This window comes from Lates calcarifer, linkage group LG11 (assembly GCF_001640805.2).
Source record: "Lates calcarifer isolate ASB-BC8 linkage group LG11, TLL_Latcal_v3, whole genome shotgun sequence".
Taxonomy (NCBI): Eukaryota; Metazoa; Chordata; class Actinopteri; family Centropomidae; genus Lates; species Lates calcarifer.
The window spans coordinates 17,354,397-17,380,051 of NC_066843.1; the positions used below are offsets into that span (position 1 = coordinate 17,354,397).

Consider the following 25,655-nt stretch of genomic DNA (forward strand, 5'->3'; position numbering starts at 1 on the left):
TGTACCACAGGAAGTCATCTTCACTAACATTTAACAAAACACTGATAAAGTACAAATAGCTAAGTTCATAATGTGTTTTTGACTGTCCCATCCATAGATCCATTTATTTGACCAGGACAGAGAGTCAGGATACAGCTGTGCATTCTTAGTTGCACATGGTCCAAACCAAGGTCATGCCTTTTCCTCCTGCTTTTAATCTAGCCTGGCCAGGAAAATGAAAAAGGGTCTGGTCAGATGAGTGTGAAACATATATGTAGACATGTGCACTGGGCGTTACTAGTGATTGCCTTTGATGTGGGTAAAATGGAAAGAAGTTTGACAATGAAAATGAGGACATCTGTTGGTCACAATTTGATATTGCACATGCAACAGTCAGACCAGCACAGGTCAACACATGAGCAGCTATCGTGAAGGGGGGAGGAGGCTACTCCAAAAATAAATCAAATTTGGGCACAGGGATTATGTTGTTGTTGACAACAGTAATAAGAGATCGGATCTGCAGCTCAACACCTACCTCAATATACAACTTAATCAGGTACACAAATGTGTCTCTTTTTCAAATTTATTGGCTGGTCACATATTAGCTAGAAAGCTAATGTAAAATTTAAGCTATAATACACCAATTAGCTTATACTTGACTTAAGTCAATTTTATTTATATTGCAGAGGTTATCTCAGGGAACTTTTCACAGAGAGCAGGTCTAGGCCATACTCTTTACAGAAACATTTCACCCTAAGCAAGCACTTGGCAACAGTGGCAAGGAAAAACCTTGAGCAGAACCTGGCTCTGGGTGGGCGGCCGTCTGCCTTGACCGGCTGGGTTTGGAGAGAAGGAAAGAGAGTGAGGGGAGGGTAGAGGAGAAGGGGGAAAGTGGAGAGAGTGATGGGGGGGGGGGGTTGGAGGTAAGAGAAGAGCATTGAGCATTTTCCCACACAAGCGGGCCTTAACTGAGGCAGTCTGAATTCTGGTCGGGGGTTCCCTTGTGCATAGCTGAGTCTCTCGTGTATGACTTGGAGGGTACTGTGAATTTCCAGCAGGTCTCGATAATCTGAATTGATGTCACTGTGCTTCCTCCCGAGATCTGCATATTCCCTCTGCAGGTTGTGTAGAGCCTTTGTTGTCTCATCCAGAACCCATGTCTTTTCATGGAGCCTGAGCCCAGTGTCATTGCTGTGTTTGAGCTGAAAGTTTGACTCTGCCACATGTTCTTGAAGTCTGAAGTAGTTGTCCTGAGCTTTCTAGAGGGCCACAGACAGTTTCTGCCGCTCCTCCACTGTCTCAATCTGCCTGGCCAAAGCTTCCCTGAGCTCGACACAGTATTTTTCACACGTGGTCCTTTCTTTTTCGAGAGCAGTGGTGATTTGATTGGCTCTCAGCTGCAAGTCAGAGCTTCATGTCCTCTCTTGTTTTAGGGCGTCTTCAAGTTCAGCCTGTCTTGTCCTGCTCTCTGACTGACGTGTTTTGACTCCATCTACCATGTACTCAAGCTTGGCAATGGTAGCTTGATTCTCCTTTTTCTTTGACATCGTCTCTTCATGGCACTCAGACAGAGAGCGGTGTCTCAGTATTATTCAATCATGTTCTGTCTCCATAGCCTTGAGTTTAGCATTCTCCAACCTCAGTGTCTGCATGTCGTACCTCATACTCTCTGAGGAAGCAGAGGCCTCTCTGAGCTGCTTACTAAGGATGGGTATAAGGTCTTCTGTGGCCTGCGTCTGTAAAACCATCTGTTCAAAGCGCTTCTTCTCATTTTTGAGGGAGGATCTTAACATTTTTTCAGCAATCTGGCTCTTTTCTAAAGCCAGAGTCTTTTCAGAGAGCTCTTTCTCTTGCATTTGTATTTTTTAATGCTTTCAAGAAACAAGCCTTCTCTTTCTTGATTTCCTCCTTAAGTCTGCTGCAAGCATCTTTGTCTTCCTGAAGCTGCTTTTGAACAGGCTGTCTCTGATTCAGTGCAGCCTCAAGTTCACCTTGCAGTGTCTTGTTCTCAAAAGCCAGTTGTTGGTTTTGACAAGTCAGATGGTCCAGCTCTTCTGAAACACCTTGTTTTCACACAGTTAGATATTTTGATTTTGTGGTTTTGCATTGCATTTGTTGGTCACTTGTCAGCCTTTGTTCTCAAACTTAATAGTTTTTTTTAATGATATCAGCCTCACAAGGATTACTGATATGACACTGTAGATGGTTTTTCATAACTCCCTCCGAAACAGTTTTCTTCAGGGTATTTTAATTTTGTAAGCCAATCACCTTATATGTGGTAGTTTATGTGATCTGTGTGTGTTGGCAGTGTCTCATCCTTTAGCACTGATGACTGAAGTTCAACAAACCAGTCATCTGTTCATAACAGACATATTAATTTATCTTATGGCTTAAACTGTCTCATATAGAAGATATTCACACAACTGAAAGCTGGTGGTAAGGCTCTAATTTGTGTACAAATTGTTTCTTTGGCAGCCAGAAGGTCCACACTCCTACTCAAAAGTATCTAAACTGCATGTGAACAGAATAACTTATTTTCAGTTTTGTACTTGGGTTTGTTATGTATCATCATCTCGCCATCATCTGGTTGATCAATGGTATTCCCAAAGGCATCACCAAACATTCTCTGGTTCACACAAAGTGAAGTCCAAGATGTGTAATCTGCATGAAATGTCCCCTGAAGAACAGGCAAAACACCATGAAGAAGCAGAGGTAAGATACATGCTGGCATTTTTAATCCATTTAAACTAACTAACCAACTTTTTAATGTATTTTCAGAAATAATCGAGCCTATATTATTATCTTGCTAACTGCAGGAGTTCAAAGTAAAATTCCCTGATTACTTTTATCTTGGCTATTGACTGATCTCATCCTCTCTTTCCTCTTCTTGTTAATGGGAGAATAAAGGTTCATGTTGTCTAAGTGACTTTAACGCGATGCTGATGCAAAGCGGTTGCAGTTACTCACCGTGACCATTAGAGGGCAGAATGCAAACCTGATGCTTACAATCAACTTCACGTGCATTAAGTCAGACCATTGCACCATGATTATACAATATGAAATAAGTGCCTTAAATATCAACTATATTTTTAAAATGTATTAAAGAACTGGGTTGCTTCAAACTACTCTCTTGTGACCTCTTTTGATGACGTCAAATTCACCACTTCCGCTCCTGCTCGCGGCCGTAAACATGGCGAGAGGCTAGCAGGGTCGTTGTGTGCATTCAGACCTGAAGGCTCTGGGTTTCTATTTCAGGGCGTACACCATACGATTTATTTTACTTTTAGCACCAAGAGGTGCTTGAGTAGGGCGTTTGGCTCTACGGGTTTCACTTATATAAAAGGTAAAGTCAAGTTTTGCCTTTGGGCTATTGTCGATGCTAACGCGGCCCTAGCTACAAGTGCATGCTAACGCTCCAAGCTAACTTGCCAGCTAAATGCTGCACGACCAGTTAATATTAAGATATCTGTCACGGAGAATCTTACTGGATTTGTAATTATTATTAGCCATATAAAACATATGCAGCTATATCTAATATGTCTATGGTTGACTTTGTTCGTTTGATAGTCATGCGTTGACTGTCAACTTTATGTTAACTTGTTAGCTAACAGTAGCTAACCGTCATACTAAAAAGGCATGCAGTGGTGTTTACTTTGCTAAATTAAATTTATACTCCATGTAGCTACAATTTTACCAAAGCACACAAAAGTACCTAATATGTACAATACCAATAATCAGTGTTGTTATTTGAAGTAATGTTAACTAACTGGAACCGAGCATCCTCTCAAAGATGCTCCGGAACATCTAGCCGAAATATCCCTGATTTATTTGTGAAATGCACACTTTTCAATGGACACGAATTGTTACTTTAATTTCACCTGGGGCTTAAATGCTTGGCAGGGTGAAGGAAACGCACCGGCAACATGGGGCGACGTTCAACCTCCTCCACCAAGAGTGGGAAGTTTATGAACCCCACCGACCAGGCCAGTAAGTACCTACCATAACTTAAAGCTGGTTCCTTTTGCACCAACGTGCTGGAAAACATTTTAAGTATTACTGTCTGTCTATTGTTGTAAGATGTCAGAATGATAACTAGTGTGCATTTCTTCTCTACCTCCTTTACAGGAAAGGAGGCCAGAAAAAGGGAGTTAAAAAAGGTACCTGTAGTCTTGAAACATATGATTCACTCTTAATGTGGGTGTTCTTCTTAAATACATCTGTCATATTATTGTGTTGTTAACAGTTTGCTTCATTTGTGATAACTCTAGAACAAGAAGCAGAGAATGATGGTGAGAGCAGCAGTGCTGAAGATGAAGGACCCCAGACAGATCATCAGAGACATGGAGAAGCTGGATGAGATGGGTGAGAGGGCTGAATTTGTATGTTGTCTTGGCAGTTGTGCATTTCGCAAAAGTTTTGGTGACTGTACAATGTTTGCTATCCTTAAATAATTTCCTCCATAAATACAAGCTTAGTCTTGTATTTAAAGGACTGTTTCAACAGCCTTTTATCAAATGTTCATACTTTTTTAGATTTCACAAACAATTTGCAGCTGTTGCTAAAATATAATTAATTTTTCCCATAACACCGTCAACAGAGTTCAACCCAGTTCAGCAGCCCCTGCTGAATGAGAAGGTGTTGAGGGATAAGAGGAAGAAACTTCGCGAAACATTTGAACGCATCGTCCGTTTGTATGAGAGAGAGAATCCTGACACCTACAAGGAGCTACGCAAACTGGAATTGGACTATGAGACCAAGCGGGGGCAGCTGGCTCTCTATTTTGACTCAGTCAAGGTGCGTTTGTTTGGGTGTATATGCATGTTTTTTGTTTTTTTAATTTACTGCACTTGATAAGGATTTGTATTGATTTATTTAGACCTGTGAATTAGAAGACGTAGTATGCAGACTTCCATAATCCCATAACTCCCATAAGCTGGTTGGGTGGAGATGCAACAACATGAAAACAAATTAAATTGCAGGCATAAAGCTACATAGAGGCTAATTTAACTTGAACACCACGGTCTTAATTAAGCTTGACCTGTAGGGATTGAAACACTGGCATGAAATTAAGGAAATTCTAAACTTTTAAGCATCAGTATGTTTACATTTTTTTATAAGGATGATAAGTTCCAGCGCTGAATGTTGTAGTTCCTTTACTTTGCTCAGACTTTGTGTTGACTCTCTGTTTACCATCGTGTGTTACGTCCTGTTTTTCAGAATGCAGAGTCAGTGGAGGTGGACAGTATCCCTCTACCAGATATGCCTCATGCCCCCTCCAATATCCACATCCAGGACATCCCACTGCCGGGGGCTCAGCCTCCCTCTATACTGAAGAAGAGCTCCACTTTTGGGTAGGCCTTGGCTTGTGTATGTTAAAGGTTTCTGCAGGAAAACACAGCATATATGATGCTGCTGTGTACAAGTGTGCCACTGAGGTAGTTCTGTTTTCCTGTATCTCTTAGGAAAGGACCCCCTTCGTCAGCCTCTGGGCCAGTGTTGGCAACAATACCAGGTGTGCCACGTTTACCTCCAGGGAAGAAGCCTCCTGGTCCCCCACCTGGGCCCCCACCGCCACAGGTTCTGGCACTGTATGGCATTCCTGCTCGACGAGCTTATGGCGCAGACACAGGTGACACATTAAATTATCCCCTTATTGCCTATATTTCTGATTGTTAATTTCCTTTTATATAAAGAAAATATGAAGAAGAAGAGGAAGAATACTTTCGCTTTTTTGCTGCTGCTTACATTTCTGCCTTTTGTGCTTAACTCATGTTTTACCCCCCATTCCCCCCGAACAGAGCCTTCCATTCCTGGTTTAGAAAAGGACTCTGCAATGGACTTTGGAAGAGATCGGGACAGTGGCAGTGAGAGTGACAGAGATCGGGAGGATATGGACGATGACGACAGCGACTCTGAAGATGACAGCGAGGAAGAGAGAGATGAAGGTGGAGACGGTGACCAGAGAATGAGCATAGGACAGGCAGGATGATGAGAGGGAACGAGAGGAGGATAGAGACAGAAGTGAAAGGCATGCTGGTGAGTGTCTTAGAATTTCTTTGGCACGTTTAAGTTCTTGACTTAAAACAGTGACTTATTTTTGTGCTACTGATTTCTGTTCTTTATCATATAGAAATTTTATGGTTTTATACACAGTGGAGCAAAATGGCATTATCGTGATGACAGAAAGTAACTAGTTTCATAATAAGCTAATGTCTTGGCACTCTGCAATGCAGCCTCAAAGCATTTTCTGAAAAAACTGATTTGAATTTGTGCTCTTACTCTAATATATGCTCTTGATAAATATGTTAATGTCCACATGCTTTAGGTCGCAGTGTGCGTTTCGCTGATATGCCTCCAGAGGCACCTCGTGAAGGAAAGAGGAAGAAAAAGAGACTGGTGAAGAAGACCAAGGCCATTACCCCTCTGCAGGCCATGATGTTAAGGATGGCAGGTACTATAGCCTACCAGTGACACTGCTGCATACTTACTGAGCTAGTACACTCTGTTCTCTATTTCTGATGATGTGGTATGGTGTTATTTCTTTTTCTTCAGGTCAGTCAGTTCCTGAAGAGGAAGAAGAAGAAGAGGTAGAGGAGGAATACACAGATGAATCAGACAACTCGGACATTGAGGACAGGGGACCACCAGGGGACAACCAGTCCCACCTCATGCCCAATCAGCGTCTACCCCCTCCTGGTGGGCCAATGGGACAGCAAGGACCTCCACACTTGCAAGGTCCACCAATGACTGGCCCTCCGCCACTGGGTCCACCCCCAGCTCCTCCGATGAGGCCTCCTGGTCCACCCTCTGGCCCACCTCCTGGCCCACCACCAGGTTAGATACAATATTTCTGGTTATAATAACTAGAATTCAACTGTGAACTAGATACTGGAATAAAATGTTACACCTGTTTTTCTAAGGATGTCCTGGTTGTATTCATTATATTATCCATATGCACACTATGCATCCTTTATCTGATACATTTTGTCATCTTCAGGTGCTCCTCCGTTCTTGAGGCCCCCGGGAATGCCTGGAGGCATGAGGGGTCCAATGCCTCGTCTTCTGCCTCCAGGACCTCCACCAGGTCGACCCCCTGGCCCTCCGCCAGGCCCCCCTCCTGGCCTGCCTCCAGGCCCCCCACCACGTGGACCCCCTCCCAGACTGCCACCCCCAGCACCACCAGGTAGGCATATGTGTGCATACAGTGTGAAGGCACATGTGTGTAGTGCTATACGTGAAAAGGTAAAATGTTTGAGTGCATGGACACATACTAGGCAAACATGATGATAATTATATGCCACACACTATTGCTAGGAAATGTATATATTTATTTTAAATGCCATTTCTGCTCAGCTGCAGCACACCCCAAACCAAACTGGTAAAAATCTAGACGTCTATATATCATTGAAGCATAGTTTATGTATTAACTGATGGAAAAAGTTCAACTTCATTGAGCGAGGAAGAGGAATGCCTCATACATTTCTCATCAAAATAAATCTGTTTTGTGTCTACAGGTATCCCACCTCCTCCCCCGAGAGCAGGAGGGCCCCCACGTCCACTTGCCCCACCACTCTCCCTCTTCCCTCCACCTCTCAACTCCAATGTGCTCAGTGCTCCTCCCAACATTGTCCAGCGGCAAAAGGGCTCAGGATCCAGCCAAGACAGTTCTCAGACCAACTTACCACCCCCTGCCATGCCCATGCGACCTGGTGTCATGCAGATGCCTCCTCCCCCCGGGACAGCTGCCGCCTCCACAGGCGCCAATCCTGGCAGCAATCCCCCCGGCCACCACCATGCAGCCACCATCGAAAAACGAGCCAACATCACCTCTGTGGCAGCCGCAGGAGTCGGCCTGGCAGCGGGTGGTGGATCTGGCGGGGCCACCATCTCCGCAAAACCTCAGATTATCAATCCAAAGGCAGAGGTCACCCGCTTTGTGCCCACAGCGCTGAGGGTGCGTAGGGACAAGAGTGGAGCAATGCCTGGTGCAGCACCAGGGCCTCTGGAGAAAGCAGGGGGTGGTGTTGGGGGAAGGAGGGGAGATGAAGGCATGGGAGGAGGGCAGGGGCAGAAACAGCAGGCAACAGCTGCTCCGATGGGCATGGCCAACCCAGTCCAGATGGGAGCTGTGTCTCAGCCCAACATGAAGACTAAAGACCAGGTGTATGAAGCCTTCATGAGGGAGATGGAGGGACTCCTTTGAGACTTAAGAGGACATTGGGGAAAATATTCATTGGGGTGCTCTGAGCAACAGGAGTGTGTTAGTTTTCTGTATTTTCTGTGCAGAGTATTAGAGGTAGCTGTCTTCAAAACATTCAGCTAGACCAGTTTCCCTTTAGCAAACAAAGGAAAGCTGCCACACTCTCAGCACTGATCTCAACAGACTCATCTTCATTTCATCTGGACTATTATTTGTTGTATCTAGAGAGAATGTGAATTTTACATAAGATAATTAATCTTATTAAATTTGTAATTGGAAACAGTTAGATGGTCGCTATTCCATTAAGACAACAAACAAAAAAAAAACACTATGCTCTGCACTGAAGAAAATGCCAGACAACCAAGTGCTATGTTGTGTTTATTCTCCAGTCAACTGTCTGTCATTTGGCATGACCAGAAAAAGCATTTTTGTACAATTGTTTTACTGTCATCTGTTTATTTTATCGTTGATCTCCTAAACATGTTGGGCATCAAAACAAAGGTGTAAAATGTTTGTCAACCACTGACAAAATACATGTTTGAAACTGTTTAACCTGCAGCTAAATAAATACTTCAGAAACTCTTTTTACCTCATGTTTCAGTGTGATATGATACAGTAGGCAATATAATACATCTATGCTCAAAACAATACATTTCAGAATGCTTTATATCTGGGAAAAGATATCCTAGAGGTTCACCAGTCAGCAATTCAAATTTTTAATATGTCCTCACTTTAACGACGAACCATCGTCATTTTTAGCCAAGTATTAATGTAGTGAAGTGCTGAATGTCTCGTAAGACAATGCGCATTAAGCTTAAATAGGAGCACACAGTAAAAACAACAGTTCCCATCATTCATTGCATAAGCCCCTACTCGTTTCCGCATCTGCGCATTGCCGGGTTGACGACACGTTGGGGCAACAACAGCATGGCGGACGAGGGAAAGGAAATCGTGAAGCTAAACACAGATGAAACACTCGAAGGTTCGAGTAGTGATAATGATAACAGTCACGTTAATAGCGCTGAAAACGATGAGACAGTGAAGACCTTCAAGGACCTGGTAAGTTTCCCTTTTATGGAGCGAAGAAGAGGGTATTTTAGAAACAACATAGTAGTTTTAGTTAGCTAAAGTACGCTAATATCATCTGTTAACATTACTATTTATCATATGAAATAAGTTTGGTGCACGAAAACGTGTTGTTAGTTAGTAGCACAGCATTATCAGCATCTTACAAAAGTCTTCATTTGCCTTTAACAGGGTGTTACTGAAGTTCTCTGTGAGGCTTGTGATCAGCTGGGATGGAAGAGTCCAACAAAGATTCAGATAGAGGCTATACCAGTGGCCCTGCAAGGTGAGACACTTCAGTAAGCTTTTTCTGTCAGCTGATCACATTAGAGAGGGTTGGCTTCACTGCCACTGTGTTGTCTGTGCAGCTCAGCCCCAGTGATGAAAGAAGTATTCAACTCATTCACAAGTTCTGCATTCATATTTATGCAAAAGTGCATCCGTATAATCAGTATCATGGTCTTAAAGTATAGTAGTAAAGTTATCCAGCGTTGTACTGTATAATAAAGCACTGCTTTTTATGTTTAAATGTTTCTGTGTTTGAGAGTACACAGGACTTTTTCAGTCAGTTTTTGATCTGACCAAAAAAAACCCTTTGCATTAATTATTATCATAGGGTTTTCAAGTCTTAATTAGTCAAAAGTAACTGTCAAGTGTAATTGGCTGGAAAAAAAAGTACTGAAAAAGCACTCTGAGAAGCTTTAAATTACAGGCAGAAGGTACTTGAGTAAATGTACTTAGCTACTTGCAGCTGCTGTGATATATACATGACTTTTGTCTTCCTGTGCTTTTTTCTTAAACTGTAGGGAAGGATGTTATTGGCTTGGCAGAGACTGGTTCAGGAAAGACGGGTGCCTTTGCTCTGCCCATCCTCCAGTCACTGCTGGCCTCGCCTCAGAGGCTTCATACCCTCGTCCTCACCCCCACTAGGGAGTTGGCATTCCAGATCTCAGAGCAGTTTGAGGCCTTGGGCTCCAGCATTGGTGTAAAGTGTGGTATGTTTCTGGCAACTAAAGGTTAATTGATCTGATGATTCAGGGGACTTTCTGTTGTTCTGTACATTAAGCCTGTGTCGTGTGTTGCAGCTGTCATAGTAGGTGGGATTGACATGATGTCCCAGTCCTTGGTGTTGGCCAAGAAACCACACATTGTTATTGGTAAGCCCAAAAGTGAAACTGTGATCAGTATTTTTACGCAGATTTCATAAACAGCACCATATTAATGATCATATTCATATTCATATTCAAAGTTTATCCATTGATACATTTTTATAGATTTTTTCTTTCTGTTCAAATAATGTGCAACATTCAAGTTACCCACAAGAAATCCTCTGTTTATTTTATATTGAAATTAACAATATTTGGTTATTACTGGGTAAAGTATTAAATATAAAACAAACACAAGAAAAGAAAAGTTGCAAAAATCAGAAAATGAACAGTGATTACTGAATTTAGAATAATAATACATCACTACACTTGATGTTTACACAAACCTCTCACAAGACATGAATCACCCACAACTCAGAATTTGTATCAGTAGTATAAATTATGTAATTAATGTACTTTCAATATTGGCCAGTTTAATCAACTGATAATTGCAGCATCAATGCAGTGACAAATAAGCGGTACAAATGTGTTTTCAGCCACACCTGGTCGGTTGATAGACCACATGGAGAACACGAAGGGCTTCTCCCTCCGAGCCCTGAAGTTCCTGGTCATGGACGAAGCAGACAGAATCCTCAACATGGACTTTGAGACTGAGGTGGGTTATCAGACACTTATTTGAGTGTCAAACAACAGAATGAAACTGAGACAAAGATAATGTAATCTCTGACACTTTTTCTGACAGGTGGATAAAATCTTAAAGGTGATTCCCAGAGAGAGGCGCACCTTCTTGTTCTCTGCCACCATGACCAAAAAGGTAGACAAACACTTTACCAGTTCTGCAAAGGCTTTGCAGCCCTGCTCTGTTAGTGCTGCAGGGTCACCAGGAAATTTAGTTAGCTGGCTTAAGGGCATTACACCACTCATAGACCCTGCACATTGTTCTCTTGCACTGACTTTCTTTAATTGGTTTACAGGTCCAGAAACTACAGAGAGCAGCTCTGAAGGATCCTGTGAAGTGTGCGGTTTCGACCAAATACTCTACAGTTGACAAACTACAACAATACTACATCTTCATACCATCCAAGTACAAGGTGAGGCACACTGAGATGTACATTCCCTTTTCATGTTGTAATGTCTGAGACCATATGCTGCTAGCTGTCTATCCCCTGTCTTCCATAATACTAGAATGAATTTATACTGGTTTTTATATATAGTATATTGGATTTCATAACACCTCTCTGTGCATGTGTTTGTTTTGTGGCAGGACTGTTACTTAGTTTCCATCTTGAATGAACTGGCTGGGAACTCGTTTATGATTTTCTGCAGCACATGTAACAATGCCCAGCGGGTGGCGCTGTTGTTAAGGAACCTTGGCATCACTGCTATCCCTCTTCACGGCCAGATGAGTCAGGTAGACCTCACACACTCACACTTACTGTTCTCATCTCTCAGGACGTATCTCACACTTTATTGAATCCATTTGGCTTTAAAAACTGTAAACATTTGTGAAACAAACTAGTTTGATTCTTTTCCATGCTGTTTTTCTCTCTGTTCACACATTTTTGGTAAGACTTATGAAAATGTTGCTGATGCTGAGTCTTCTCTGCTGACAGCACCATCATTCATAATGCCTGTCATTACAGTGCAGTCATCCACACTGGTGCAGAGGTGTCCACTGCATTGCTTGCAGCATATAGCAAAAACCATATTTAAGTGAGTTGAGGGTGTTGGATGTCATTTTTATGTTTTTCAGTGAAATATTACTTGTATAGAATTAATGAACAACAGATTATTGATCTTCACATCTTTGGTCATTGGTTTTCACTGCTGCCATACTGAAAAGGATAAACATCAGCCATTTGCTTACTGGATGTTTTGTTTTTTTCAGTCAGCATTGTGTGAATGTCAAATAGCTTAGGCTCCATTTGGGCTGGGAGAACAGCACCCTCCTCTGGTTTTGTGTCATATAGCAATAACGCTTTTATTTGATTATAATACATTTTCAGTTCATTATGATGTTATTGTATACTGTAGATACAGAGACTGTAATAACTGTGATAAAAACTTCTCTTACCTGTCTTTTACTTTCTGTCTTATACTGTATTCACTATCTGGATCTTTTTCCCCTCTATTGGTCAGAATAAACGTCTTGGAGCACTGAACAAGTTCAAGTCCAAGTCTCGATCTGTGCTGCTGGCAACCGATGTGGCATCCAGAGGGCTGGACATTCCTCATGTTGACTGCGTCATCAACTACGACATCCCCACTCACTCCAAGGTACCATGGTGCTGACATTCGTGTTGGTGGGTTATTTGATGATTTAATTTTTTTCATTGATTTGATTTGAGTGGATCTTTGGATCTGTGTGCCCCTCACAGGACTACATTCATAGAGTCGGCAGAACAGCCAGAGCAGGCCGGTCTGGGAAATCCATCACTTTTGTCACTCAGTAAGAGCTGCCTGTCTATTTTCATCAATTACATCATGTTTCCCTGGATATTAAAAAAAATCATCCTGGGTTCATAATTCATTTGCTGTCATTTTTTTAATGACAGCAGGTGTGTTGTCTGCTGCCTTTTTCAGTGTGTTGCTATTTATTCCCTAAGTGAATAACTGAAAACAAACTGATTGCAGTAAACTGACACATCCCTTTATCTCAGGTATGATGTGGAGCTTTTCCAGCGAATCGAAAGCCTGATTGGGAAGAAACTTCCTGCCTTCCCTACCCAGGAAGAAGAAGTGATGATGCTGGTGGAAAGAGTGAGCGAAGCCCAGAGATTTGCCAGGCTGGTAAGTCATCTTTACCATATGATCACTTCTCTGAATGTTTTTTCAAATATCTCAAACATGAACAACCTGTGGTTATGTCAAAACTGACTGGGAAACCAGTGCTCTATAAACACTCTTTAACTAACCAAACTCACCAGTCAGTACTGTCCAAGTATCTTCTCATCTTCAGCTCTGAAATTAAAATGTTACACCTCTGTATGGTGAGTAATATGTTAAGGATGGCTATGGGAAAAAAGTGTGCTTTACTGTCCATAAGAGCAGACACAATAAATATTCTACGATGTGAAGAATAGACTGAAAGTGGTGAATTTCTCATCCAACAACTTGTTTACCATCTTTAAAATGTCTGTGGGTGGAACAGATAGATGTGACATGCTGAACAATGTGACAATAACATATAGAGTTCAAATAGTTAGCTAAATTTAATACACAAAAAAGAAAGTAATGAACAGAGTTGAAATAGATACCCAAAAGTAAACAATTGAAATAGCTAAAAGCAGTGGATAAATGGCTTGATTAAACCTGAACTGACAGTTCAATTGTACAAAAAAAAGGCAAGAATATCCACTTTTATATAGTGAATGGTGTTAAATAACATCCAAATCAAATGAACACATTTGCAACAAGACTGATTGCGTTGATAAAGGGGTACATGAACTCATGTAACTGGGCTGTGGGTGTAAAAAATTGGAAACCAGTTTTTAAGAAAGACAGATGTAATATCTGGACTGTATATTGAAAGTCTCAGTCCAATAAACTTTAAGCTGACAAAAAAAAATCCTGTTTTCTTCAGGAAATGAAAGAGCAAGGTGAGAAAAGAAAAAGACCCAGAGGAGGAGATGGAGATGAAGATGACACAGAACAAGCAAGCGGAGTGAGGAAGAAAGTGAAAGGAGGAGGAGGGGGAGGAGGGAAAAAGAATAGGGGTGGAGGAGCCTGGAGGGGAGGGCGCTGAAGCCTTCAACATGAACAGACTGTACATAACCACAACATACAATGCCTTTTCTGTTTTTGGTGTAAAACCTGATTATGACAACAGCATGTTTTCCAGTATTTAGAATGAAAGCAAATGACTATTTAATTACAGAAAACTTTTCCTTGCCCCTTCCATGAGATTTTTTCCATTTGTAATAAAATTCCACAGTAAAACCAAAAGCTTGTGTTTGTGGTAGGGTGATGTATGATTGCGTGAGTTGTTTGTTGAGCATAAAGTGCTGCTGTTGCCGCTTTCAGACACAAGAGGGGGGTGTTTCAGTTTACAGCAGGGGAATGGGAATGATGACTTAATGTGTGACACTTGAATGGGGAAAAGATGCATATGCACTGTTTTTTTTTTTTTTTTAAAGATTTACTATTTTTTCTTTTTCCTCTTCTTAAAGGATGTTTTGTGTAAGTGAATAATCAGAAGTACAAATGTTCAGCAGTGATAATGCAGATAATGCAGGGAGTTATTTATAATAGGTAAAGGTAAGCAACAGTTGCAATATTAATCGTTTTCTCATGCAGGTCATTGGTTTGCAGCAAATTGGGGGATTGGTTTCTTCCAGCCAATGATGGAGAAGGGGAGAGAAAGACCGCAAAATGAGAGACCAATTGTGTCTATCCTGCATCTAGTAGGTGTGCGCAATGCATAGATATTTGAGGGATAGATTTTTAAAAAGGGTCCACCACAGCAGACTGTCCTGATAAAATGCATATCATCGTTTCCACTCACGAATCAAAAGAGACTCTGACAGACACCAGCAGACACGACCCACATTCCTCCTCAGGTGAATCATCCCGGAGGGTACCACGGTGCGGTGTATTGATCTGCACGGTCACTTTCTATGTGAGCACAGTCCATCGTAGGCGGGAGCAGCAGCGGTCAAGTCTGCTCGGTTTAGGAGGGGCCCCACAGTGTAGAGGCAGCACTGTGCCTGTGGTGCATACCAAATCCCAAATACATGCCTGCATTTCAACTGTGTGAAGCAGCTAGTTGCATACAGGGTCGTATCAGGGGGAGATCGGACAGCTTGGTGAACAGGATCTGACTGCCGCTTCGCTGACTGCACCAGGTAAGTTTGTCATCACCAGTATTGTTATTCACCGTGAGGACGGGGGTGAGCGAGCGCGTGGTGAATATTGGACCATCACTGTGGGTGAATGGATCCGTCTCAAGGATGGAGGATGGAGGTCGCTGTGGAAACTTAGTTAGGCTATAGTCATTGTTTATATAGTGAGTCAAGAACCCACTTTTAATGTGCTGCAGCCTGTAAATCACCTTTGTTGCGTTTCTTGTATTGACGGTGGTAACGCAAAAAACTCGAAATAGGCAACAGAGTAAGTGCTATATAGCTTAGAATAGTTAAGCGAGTTAAACAAAATGTAGAGAAAGTAATTTTCCTCTGGTGCTTACCTTAATTGTCTTCTTCATCCCTAATTGCTTTTCTGACGATGGTAACTTTCTTGCAGTGTTAATTCACGCTACCGTACCATAGCACATTCCGTGTGCCTAATTTACATTAGCTGTGCCAGTTGCGCAGCTTTATTACCGCAGATATTAGCCGAATATTTGTAAACAGGACTTGAGCGGTAAGTTTCCCCCTGCTGGTTTCCGTTCATTCTGTGCTTTTTGGGGACTCGCCAATGCACAGTCATCGTATCTGGTGTACAAGCTCCATCTGTGTAGACAAGTGTAGGTTGTGTATGTTATCTCTGGACCACTGGGATACGTGTTAACAAAGGCTTGTTTTCTGCACTGCAAGGTTTCTAGAAGAAACTGAGGGACGGTTTAGTCTGAGCCATTCACGACGTTCGATCTCTTGCGAGCGCGGTGTAGCCTACGCAGTATGCGCATTATTATTATTTTGCAGACCCACTCAGTGAGAAGTCATGCAGACTGTAAGGGTTTACTCCAAAACCTTGTTTAAAATTGAGGTCCAACTTCTAACTCACGTCCCTGCTCAGCGTCTGTTATGTTCTAGACTGGTGACATACGGTATACCTACCTCATGGGGTCCTGCCTATTACTTGTATTACTTTGTTATTCCAGATATGACTAAAGACATGTATTGTCATTCATGCCTTCTCTTACACAGAATGAACTGACTGTTTATAATATGATTTGTCATACAGTTATTAAAGCTATATTATTGCTATAAAGGAAAATAAAAGTTACCCTGAGTAAATAAAATATTAGTGACACTAATTACTCCAAAGGTAAAACCATTGTCCCTTATTGAGTCTGCAGTGATCACAGAGGGGGATACATAGAGGGCTACTATGGAGTTTTAAAGGAGATGAGAATTAAGTATTCTGTTCCTGATATTTTGTAGTTTATATAAAATGCCTAATATACCACCTCCTGCACTCCTGTCTGTCCTAGGTGGTCACGTTGCTCTGGTAAACCCCAGGAAAGATGTCTCATCGGAGTGGGCAAGAGGACCCAGAGCGGTACCTGTTTGTGGACCGGGCTGTGGTTTATAACCCAGCCACACAGGCTGACTGGACAGCCAAGAAGCTGGTGTGGGTCCCTTCAGAGCGCCATGGCTTCGAGGCAGCCAGCATCCGAGAGGAGCGTGGCGAGGAGGTGCTGGTGGAGCTGGCCGAGAATGGCAAGAAGGTGGTGATCAACAAGGATGACATCCAGAAGATGAACCCACCCAAGTTCAGCAAGGTGGAAGACATGGCCGAGCTCACCTGCCTGAATGAGGCGTCTGTGCTGCACAACTTGAAGGACCGCTACTACTCTGGACTCATATATGTGAGTGTCTTAGACTTGGACACCTCAGAGATGGTGTTTTTGTAACAGTTTATTGTTTCAGCAATGGGGCATTATTAACCTTAAAACTCACAGATCCCCTAGTCCTCACAGCTGTAGATTATATTTCACCTCTAGGTTATATAATTGCAAAATGATTGGTAGGAGTTGTTCTAGTTTTAACTTTTGCACTCTTATGTAAAAGCGAGATCTGATATTCATCATAGAGGGCATTGAACTTTCTGCTCCTCTATGTGAATCATGACCACACACATATGTGCACACAGTATGAGTGACAGATGTCTGCAGTCTTTTAACCGTTGCCAGACTTTTCCCTCTGCCAGATCACCTCTCATAAGTGCCTCTGTGTTACAGATTGTTACCTTCCCCCATGGCTTCTGTCTCACCTCAGCTAAAGGCAGGCCTCTTCCATAAACACTGTTGGTTTCAGTTTGTTTGTCCTGCCCTGTGCTCCTACTGGTGGACCTTGTTTGATCACAGAGATGGCTTGACCTCTTTCTTTCGTCTGTGGCAGTCCCACTGTGTAAAACTAAACACATTTGGCCCAAATTGTGGGGTAACAGAGAGTGGTTTTGTCACCTTTCCTTTTGGCCTTTAATTCTTGATGTCATGTACACCTTAAATTTAAAGATGCTATTTACACAAATCAGTGGAGTAGCTTTAACCCAACCGGTCAAATCATCCATGTATCAGTGTTTTTAATTGTATTCCGTTTGTAGAGTAGTTCAGAAGAGCTCTGGATTCTGTGGTAAAAAATGTAATCCAAAACAAACACGTTAATTTATGTGTGCCAGTATGGAGAGTAAAGTGTTTTTCTTGTCTAATATCTTAATTATATGTTACACATCTGAGTTCAACACAGCCAAAGTTTGTAGTGCTCTGTATCACTGCAAAGCCACTGTCCCCATAATCCAATTTCACCACAGATGGAGCTGTTCTGTGATGTTCTAGTTGTGATCTTGACCCAGTTAGTGACATGTTTTCCAGGAATAGAATATGGGTTGGTTATCACCTGAGAGACTCTGGTTCAGGGACTGCAGAATTGTTGTGCTTATTAATCACGCTCACAGGACGTGATAAAACATCAACATTGACTCTTGGATGAAGTAAATCCCCCTTTGTATATTAATGCAGCTCTTCCAAGTGTGTAGCACTGTGCTTCACATATGACGTAAAGTCAAAGATAAGCCTCCAGTGTCTCAGTTTGGTCAAATATTAGAGCAAGAAATGAGTGTGTTAGTGTAGGGGATAGGTGTCATTTGTTTGTATCAAAATGGAAGAAAACGTATCAGAAATTTCCCATAAGCCCAGAATTGATATTTCAGTTCCCCAGCTCCCTCCTACGTTCTTCTTCATTTTCTCTCTCATACCACTGTGTCATGGTTTCTACTTTTTAGTGGTTCAGAATTGGCTTTAGGGCTTGTTAATTTGCCCCTTGCCTAAGAGTAAATTGAAAACATGTGTCTGACTGTGTTGGTTTTCTATCAAGAAGAGAATTTTCCCGTTCAGCTCGCTCTTCGAAGAAGAAACCCCCTACGTTCTAAACTTTTTCCAATGTGTTTTACTTACCCCCCAGAGCTTAGCTACATCCACTGCAGACATAGTATAATGTCTCCCTCAGGCTGTGTTCTTAGTGGAGGTGGTTGGGAAGTCATCCATATCTGAATCATAGTGCTGAGCATCATAGATCTGCAAGAGTCTGCTGAAAGTTCAGGCCAGTCCACACTCATGTTTTTGTGAACTTGTGCTGGGCATGCATACATTTTGCAACCCACAGCTCACTTCACTTTATGTTAGAGAAAGTTATTAAAGAGGCACCTCTACTCTTCATCCCCTGGTAGTTGGAACAAATAATGGTCACACTGTTACAACAGACAGGTGAACTGGTTAATCTAAAAGAGCCAACAAAACCCATAATGAAGATATATATGACCATGGAAAACACTAATAATTGTTGTCACTTGCTTATTTCACTTGAGATCAAGCCTTGACAAATCAAATCTCTTGTGATATTTTGTCATTTGCTTTGGTCCTCTATTGTTGAAAACGGACATGAATGTGGGGGAGCATGGCCTTCACACTGAATTTTTAAAGTTAGACTCGGCACCTGCCAAATTAGATGCGTCAGTGGTACAGATCAGCCTCCCCATTAACACCCTGTCCCAACAAATCACCCAGCAGCATCTTAGGAATATTGGCAAATGAGTGACCATCTATCTGCCTCTATGTTTATTCTGTGGTCACACACCTTCACTGGCCAGCACCTGAAATCTTAAGGCTACCGCTGCATTTTTAGCCCTGTGTGATCAGTCTGTCCTATGCTGGTTATTTTCTGTGGCCCTTTGCCTACCTGATGGCTCCATCCGTGTGAAGTCAGTCAGTCTGTTGGGCCAGCTCATTTATTGTAGCAGCTTTTTGTCTGTGAGGTGGTGAGTCACAGGCTAACCACAGTGCTACACACTAGGCTACACCACACTAGCGGGGCTACAAGCAGGCCTTTGTGTCGTTAGATAAGCCTCAGCTGTCAGAAAGCCTCAGCATTCTTCCATGGCAAAAAGATCGTCCGTCTGTCTGTCTCCTGCCGCCCACTTCAGCTCTGCTGCTGCTCAGTGTCCATCCTGTCTTCACCAACTCTGTTCCTTTTCCCACACTCCCTCCTCTGTAGCTCACTGAATAATAATGACATGGACTTCATGTCTTTCTTTCCCTCTTGCATCTTCACCTAATCTTACTTGCATCCTTACTTTTTGTAGAATTTTGAATATTTCTCTGATTCGATATGCTAGATATACAGTGTGCAAGCCAAACCCATTTTTATGCTCAAAATTTGTTATATTTTCCAATGCTAGATCTGCTGCAGGGCAACAGGTAAAGCAGCACAGAAACACAAATGAAAACAAAAATGCACCATCATGCTCATTCTCATATTCCTGGAGAGAGAGAGTTTTTACGAGTTTGAATTCAAGTCACATGCAGTCTCTCTTTTTGTAGTACATCCATAGGGCCCTGATGTGCCCTTTGACACTGTTTGCTTTTCATGTCACTGTGATTTTGACAAAGCATGATTATTCAGTGCTTTATCAATAGACTGCAGTATGAATTTTAAGCCAATGGCCACCCTGCTCGAGAACAAAAATGTGATTGATAGCATGCACCTCAGTATGATGATATTTCAGAGCTAGTTTAAAATATTTGTTACTTTGTTATGAAATCACTAGAGCAGAGCCCTGTCAAGGGAGAGGTCAAGGTCTCCTCACAGATCAATGGCACTGAGGCTGCCTCTGCACCCAGAGTACCCTCTCCAGCCTCTGCAGTGGAGAACAGCCTTTGCACATAGGCACGCTGCCTGGCTGGTCGGAGATGGCAGTTGACGGCTGTTGTGTCTGCTGTTGCCTGTGTGTTGCTCAGCTGTTACTAGGCCACGGCATCCCCTCCCCTGGATCTGATTTCACAGTGGAAATATCACCTTCTCTTTCCTGGACGAGACCAGGCATGGCGGTTTGGCAGGTGGTGTTGAGCTAGTCGTATGCTCTGCTAACTGGCAACAGTGGCAACATGCTCTTTATACGGTATTTACGATGTACAATTTGAAGAATTCTGTTTAATTCGTCACAGAGTTTTAGGTATGAATACCTTTAAATTGGTCCTAAATAAAAACCACAGTCAAACTTAACCGCTGTTGTTATTTTTAGAGACCATAATATGTTCCATAAGCAATGAAAATAAAATAAAACTTTCTCCTCTGTTCAAGAAGAGACTGCCTATTAAATTCTCATTTCGCTTTTTTAAACATACATATAGAGACATTATGCAGCAAATGACAATGCCCTCCTGAACTCTTTAGTTGCCTGGAACAGTCCACCTTGAGCCTACAGCCCAGGTATCTCTCTGCAGCCTCACCAGCTGCCTCAGTGCTGAATGTCGATGAACTGAAGAGAACAGAACAGACCTCCCTATTTATAGCAGCTCCAGTTTTCAGATAAGGGGGAATTAATTTTTCATTAGCTTTCGAAAAGGAGAGTGGGGAGTTAGAATTTCAGCAGGCCCTCTCTCTCTCTCTCTCTCTGAGCTCTCCTTCCCTCACGGTTGGAAGCAATTTACACAAAGGCTGAAAATACAATTCAGGGTTCGTTACACCTGTGCTTCTCCACTGGATTGGACCCTGGGGGAGCTCTGTCAGCTGGATCATTGCTGCACTCTTCATTTCCCACCTTTTTCCCCCTCCCCCCTTCGCATTGTTTTTTCTGTATCAGCAGCACAGAGCATCAGTTGCTCAGTGCTGACTGAGGGCCCTAACTGAGCTGTTACGTAAGAGCTACAGTATGCTGTCTGTTCTCTGGGGCCCCTTTGTGAACCTGTAGCTGCTGAGTCACTCGTGGCATGGTGCCTCACTCAGCCTTAAGTGTAGTTTTAATTATTAAGTAGATACCTCGATGCTTTGATATGAAAAAATCACATTAGATATAGTTTCTTTAAATATTACATCTTTGTTTATTTTTACTGTATTGTGGTATGTAACAGAAAGAGGGTAATAGAATAAACAGCTCCTGAAACAATTACATCTCTGTAAAACAGAGGCTCAGTCATTTATTACAGACTACAGTCTGTAGGGAACATGTGTTTTTTTTTTTATGAACTTCAAGGGCCATGCTGGCAGTCAAAAGAGGAGACTACTCCTGAAGAATTTGTACGTCATCTCAAAACTTTTCACAGATTGTGGTTCTTATTTTACTCTTCTTTACTCCTGTTTTCTAGGCAAATGGTCTTTGTAAAAAAATGTCACTGAGGAGTACAGTATATGTTTCGTCCAAGAAGGAGACAGAGCAAACAAACATGTCTGTCACTCTGACCTTGAAGCCAGCAGGGAGCCAGCTGCCTCTGATCCCTGAGGCCTCCAGTCAGATAGGCCTGTCTGCCTCATAACATTCATCCAGCATGTGTCTGTCTGTATGTGGTATGTGGGTTGATGGTTGAATCAATGTGTGATGGTATGAATTATTTAACGTCTTTTTTAAATTTACATATATTGTTTTTAACTAACTGACAAACTGACCTCTAATTTTAGCGCAGTGGTACTTCAGAATTGACATTCTCTTTGACTCTGGGATTTTTTAATGTGGGACTTCATCATTATGGATAGAATTCCTAGAGAGATGGACCTTTTTGTTAAATAGTTATATCATTTTTGTTTAATCAAAGAAGGTCATTCTATTGCTCTGTTAAAAGCCACCAGGCTCATGGAAGTTGCTAATCTGCTGCTGCTGCTACTACTACTGCTGTTTGTTGGTTTTGTTGTGCGGTACTTTTAATACTTCTTCCGGCTGAAAGTCACACAACAACACAATCAAACTAACCAATCGTGGTGGCGGTATTACAACAACTCCCATGTTCTGTAAAATGACTGACTTTTGTTAATGGAGTCTGGTAGTGATAAAACAGCTTTTTATGGTTAAACAAAAAGGATCTTAGTTTTTAACAAAAACGGCTATGTCTGTAGGGATCCTGTCCATAATGTTGTGAGACAGTTACAATAACAATTGTCAGTGGCAAAAACATTTAATTTGAGGCAGACAATTTCACCATTTCTTTACATTGCAGCACCTGTTTCGCTACTGTTCTTCCTCAGTACTTTACTAATTCCAAAATTATCATTACACCCCGAAACATGAGAAAATAAGGTTCATGGTTCCCAGGTTAAAAAATACTGGAGTTGTCCTTTAAGCTTTATATTCAACAGGTATGTACTGTATGCTAGTGAGCTAGATGGAGCAGCTCTTTCTCTGTTGTCTATAGTGGGAATGCAAAGCCCCTATAGCATCTGCAGAATGAGAGAGAGCTGTTGCCCCACCAGGGCCTCTCACTCATTCCTGGCTGCCTCGCTGCCTTGTCGATTCAGCCTACAGCATAGCTGAGAAGCTCTCATACCACACAAACTCTCTGGGGAGAGATCTTCAGGCTAATTACACAGCCAAATGCAACACCACAAGTCAGAAAGTAGGCTAAACATTTGCAGTGCAAGCTATTTGCTGCAGCATGAGTCTTTATAATATTCATATGCGCTTTGTTAATATTGTTTAGTACTGTTTTAGTTTCTCATTAGGACTCCTGGGGCCTTTTGTTTTTGCACAAGAGTCAAGAGTCTGTTCAGTGTTTCATTTAGTCACCGTTCCCTTAATTCTGTCTGACTCTATCACTCTGCCTTGTGTATATCACTGTTGCGTGCCCACTCTGATGATGTAACCTCTTAAAAAATGGGTAATGACAAATGTTGCCACGCTGATACAATGCAGGCCAGATGTATTAAAAAGCTACAAACTTGCCATGCTCCTTTTTAATGTAAAAAACACTGATGTTTAACACATTCTGTTTATATCCACTTTAGTGAGAGCTTATGCTTGCTTGTTTTAAGCAGGATTTGATATGTTTTTGTATTTCTTTAAAATATAGTGGTTCTGGTTTTGTGTTGTAGCCTCTTTTTGTTCCTAACTGTATTTCAATTTCTCATTTGTTTGTCTGTTTTATATCTATAATTACAGACATACTCTGGCCTCTTCTGCGTGGTCATCAACCCCTACAAGAACCTGCCCATCTATTCAGAGAACATCATTGAGATGTACCGAGGGAAGAAGAGGCATGAGATGCCTCCACACATCTATGCCATCTCTGAGTCAGCATATCGCTGCATGCTTCAAGGTATGACATACAGTCGCTCATGAAATTACTGCCATTGTCACTCTGAGGTTTATGGAAGTTTAATGTGTTAGTATTATAATCAGAGTGAATTTTAGTGTTTCACAGTGCTACTTAATGGAATTATTGTTATCATCTCAAGTGAAATACAAACACTTACTGCTTGGATTAGTTTATAAGGATAAACTTTTGACTTTTGTTTGGCGAGCAGAACTGTGGATTTTGATATTAATAGGTGCAGTTAAGCTGGAAACTGAGGCTAGTTGGTTTTTATGCATTTGTGTGTTAGCATTGTGGTCTCTCCTGGCAGGGACTTTAGCTCACTCGCAAGCAGCATGGGGTTTGGCTGCATAGTCCAGGAGATTAGTGTGTGAAGAAAGTGTGTAAAGTGTGTGAAAGGTCACGAGGTCAGAGAGGATGTAACATCACTGATTATGTTTGAGAAGTCTGCTGTCATGGAGGGGGTCAAATAGAAGATTAACTATCTGGCAGGTTTTCCTCCTGGATCACCAGTGTCATGCAGTTAATTGGTAATTGCATGGTAATCAACAACATTTTTAACCCTGTAAAACACTGAGCAAAGGATTTGGGATTGGAGTGTTAAGTCACATTGTTCATTCTAAGCTTGTTTTCAATATTATTGGCAAGTTGTATGCTATGCTTATGTAACATCCTGGCTCGGTATGCCATTATTTCTCCAAAGAATGAGCTGATTTGTTTTTGAACCACTGTAGCTTTTTTCCAAGCACACAAGTTCAAAGTCAGATGCAAGTTAAATTCATACTGACGTCGTGATTTAAGAAGGATGATTTTTGTTTGTTATTTTTTAGTTTGCAAAACATATTACTGTTTTTCTGTTATTCAACAGCTTTACCAAAAGGTAGTCTTTTAATTATGGGTGTAGTATATTCTGTTGTTTTATTTCATGTTTGGTTTCTACAGTATATCAGCCTATAGTGCCAGCAGAGATGGACCACAACCTCTCCCTGTGTTTCAGATCAGGGCTTAACAGTTCAGTTAATGCAATTGCAATATGGCCAAGTGCAATATTCACATGGCAGGAACTGGAAGGTAAAATGTGTCACAACATACCATTATAAATTAAGCACTGTGGTGTTACACAGATGCCCGGGGCCTCAAAACATATTCTTCAGATGTAAGGTAACATGCTTGTTTGGTGCAAACTCCAGCAAAAATCACAATTAAATAAAAAAATCCCACTAAAATTGTGACTCCCAACATCTGTCAAGATAGAGAAATGTTTTTTTTATTTTTTTATTTTTTTCAAATCCTTTCTGCCCTTTTTCAGATAGGTAGAACTGATGCCCTGTGACAGAAGGATTCATAGAGGAAGTAAGAGAGAAACAGAGAGGAGGGGTGAGGGGCAGATAAGGAGGCAAAGAGAGAGAATAGGTTCAACTAGCATCAGTCTTCAGGTTGTCATTAACTGGACCTGCTGCGCTGATCCCGTAGAATTGTCTTCATTATGCGCATACACACATGGCTAAGCTGGTTGCTGCCATGAGTTTCAGCTATTACATACTCAGTCTTCTAACTTTTTTACAGTTCATGGAGGAGCTGGGGCCCATCATAACTTATCTACCCAGAGAGGAAAGATAGTCCAAAACTTTAATCAATTTTTTTATTGGAGAAGAGTTGTGCAACTTGTTTTGATGGACTTGTGTTGAAGCTCACACTGGTCTGCACATTGCTGTGTGTGCCTTCTCAAAATTCGATCGTGTGAGCGTGTTTACAAAGCAAAGACCCACAAGACACAGGGCTGTGATCCACTTTGGATTCTGACTAATTGTTTTTGAATCTCTGATGTAGAAGAACCGCTGTGATAAGCAGAACCTTTATCAGAGTTTATCAGTGTTTAGACAGCCTCTCTGCTCTGCTGTGTGCCATCACTGTCAAACTGCCGAACAACACCATTAGTTTCTCCCTTTCTTTTCTCTTCGGTGTTTTTTCACTTTAGATGTTTTTTAAATAGCATGTTTGTCAGTGTTTCCCCTGTTATTTATTTTTTAATTTGTCCCAACATAACGTCAGCCTTGATGTGACA

General features: G+C 41.8%; 3 protein-coding genes across 3 annotated transcripts in view; all 3 read left to right on the forward strand.

Moving 5' to 3' along the window:
* The first annotated feature begins 3,130 nt into the window (after window positions 1-3,130).
* On the forward strand, window positions 3,131-8,767 carry LOC108877634 (WW domain-binding protein 11). Its single transcript, XM_018667736.2, has 13 exons — window positions 3,131-3,322; window positions 3,880-3,966; window positions 4,105-4,136; window positions 4,248-4,341; window positions 4,577-4,773; window positions 5,197-5,330; window positions 5,442-5,608; window positions 5,778-5,948; window positions 5,983-6,015; window positions 6,305-6,430; window positions 6,532-6,813; window positions 6,977-7,162; window positions 7,494-8,767. The coding sequence occupies exons 2-13, from the start codon at window positions 3,903-3,905 to the stop codon at window positions 8,180-8,182; spliced, it is 2,175 nt and encodes a 724-aa protein (XP_018523252.1). The 5' UTR covers window positions 3,131-3,322; window positions 3,880-3,902; the 3' UTR covers window positions 8,183-8,767.
* A 298-nt stretch (window positions 8,768-9,065) lies between these two features.
* ddx47 (DEAD (Asp-Glu-Ala-Asp) box polypeptide 47) lies at window positions 9,066-14,295 on the forward strand. Its single transcript, XM_018667734.2, has 12 exons — window positions 9,066-9,238; window positions 9,437-9,530; window positions 10,051-10,239; window positions 10,330-10,401; window positions 10,887-11,005; window positions 11,093-11,164; window positions 11,325-11,441; window positions 11,615-11,761; window positions 12,490-12,627; window positions 12,729-12,799; window positions 13,011-13,140; window positions 13,934-14,295. Exons 1-12 carry the CDS (start codon window positions 9,107-9,109, stop codon window positions 14,093-14,095), a joined length of 1,443 nt encoding a protein of 480 aa, XP_018523250.1. The 5' UTR covers window positions 9,066-9,106; the 3' UTR covers window positions 14,096-14,295.
* A 496-nt stretch (window positions 14,296-14,791) lies between these two features.
* The window catches only part of LOC108898651 (myosin-10), a 50,456-nt gene continuing 39,592 nt past the window's right edge, over window positions 14,792-25,655 (forward strand). Inside the window, 3 exon segments of the mRNA XM_051073700.1 lie at window positions 14,792-15,194; window positions 16,505-16,882; window positions 23,437-23,593. Coding sequence (XP_050929657.1) covers window positions 16,538-16,882; window positions 23,437-23,593 — 502 coding nt within the window. The 5' untranslated portion in view covers window positions 14,792-15,194; window positions 16,505-16,537.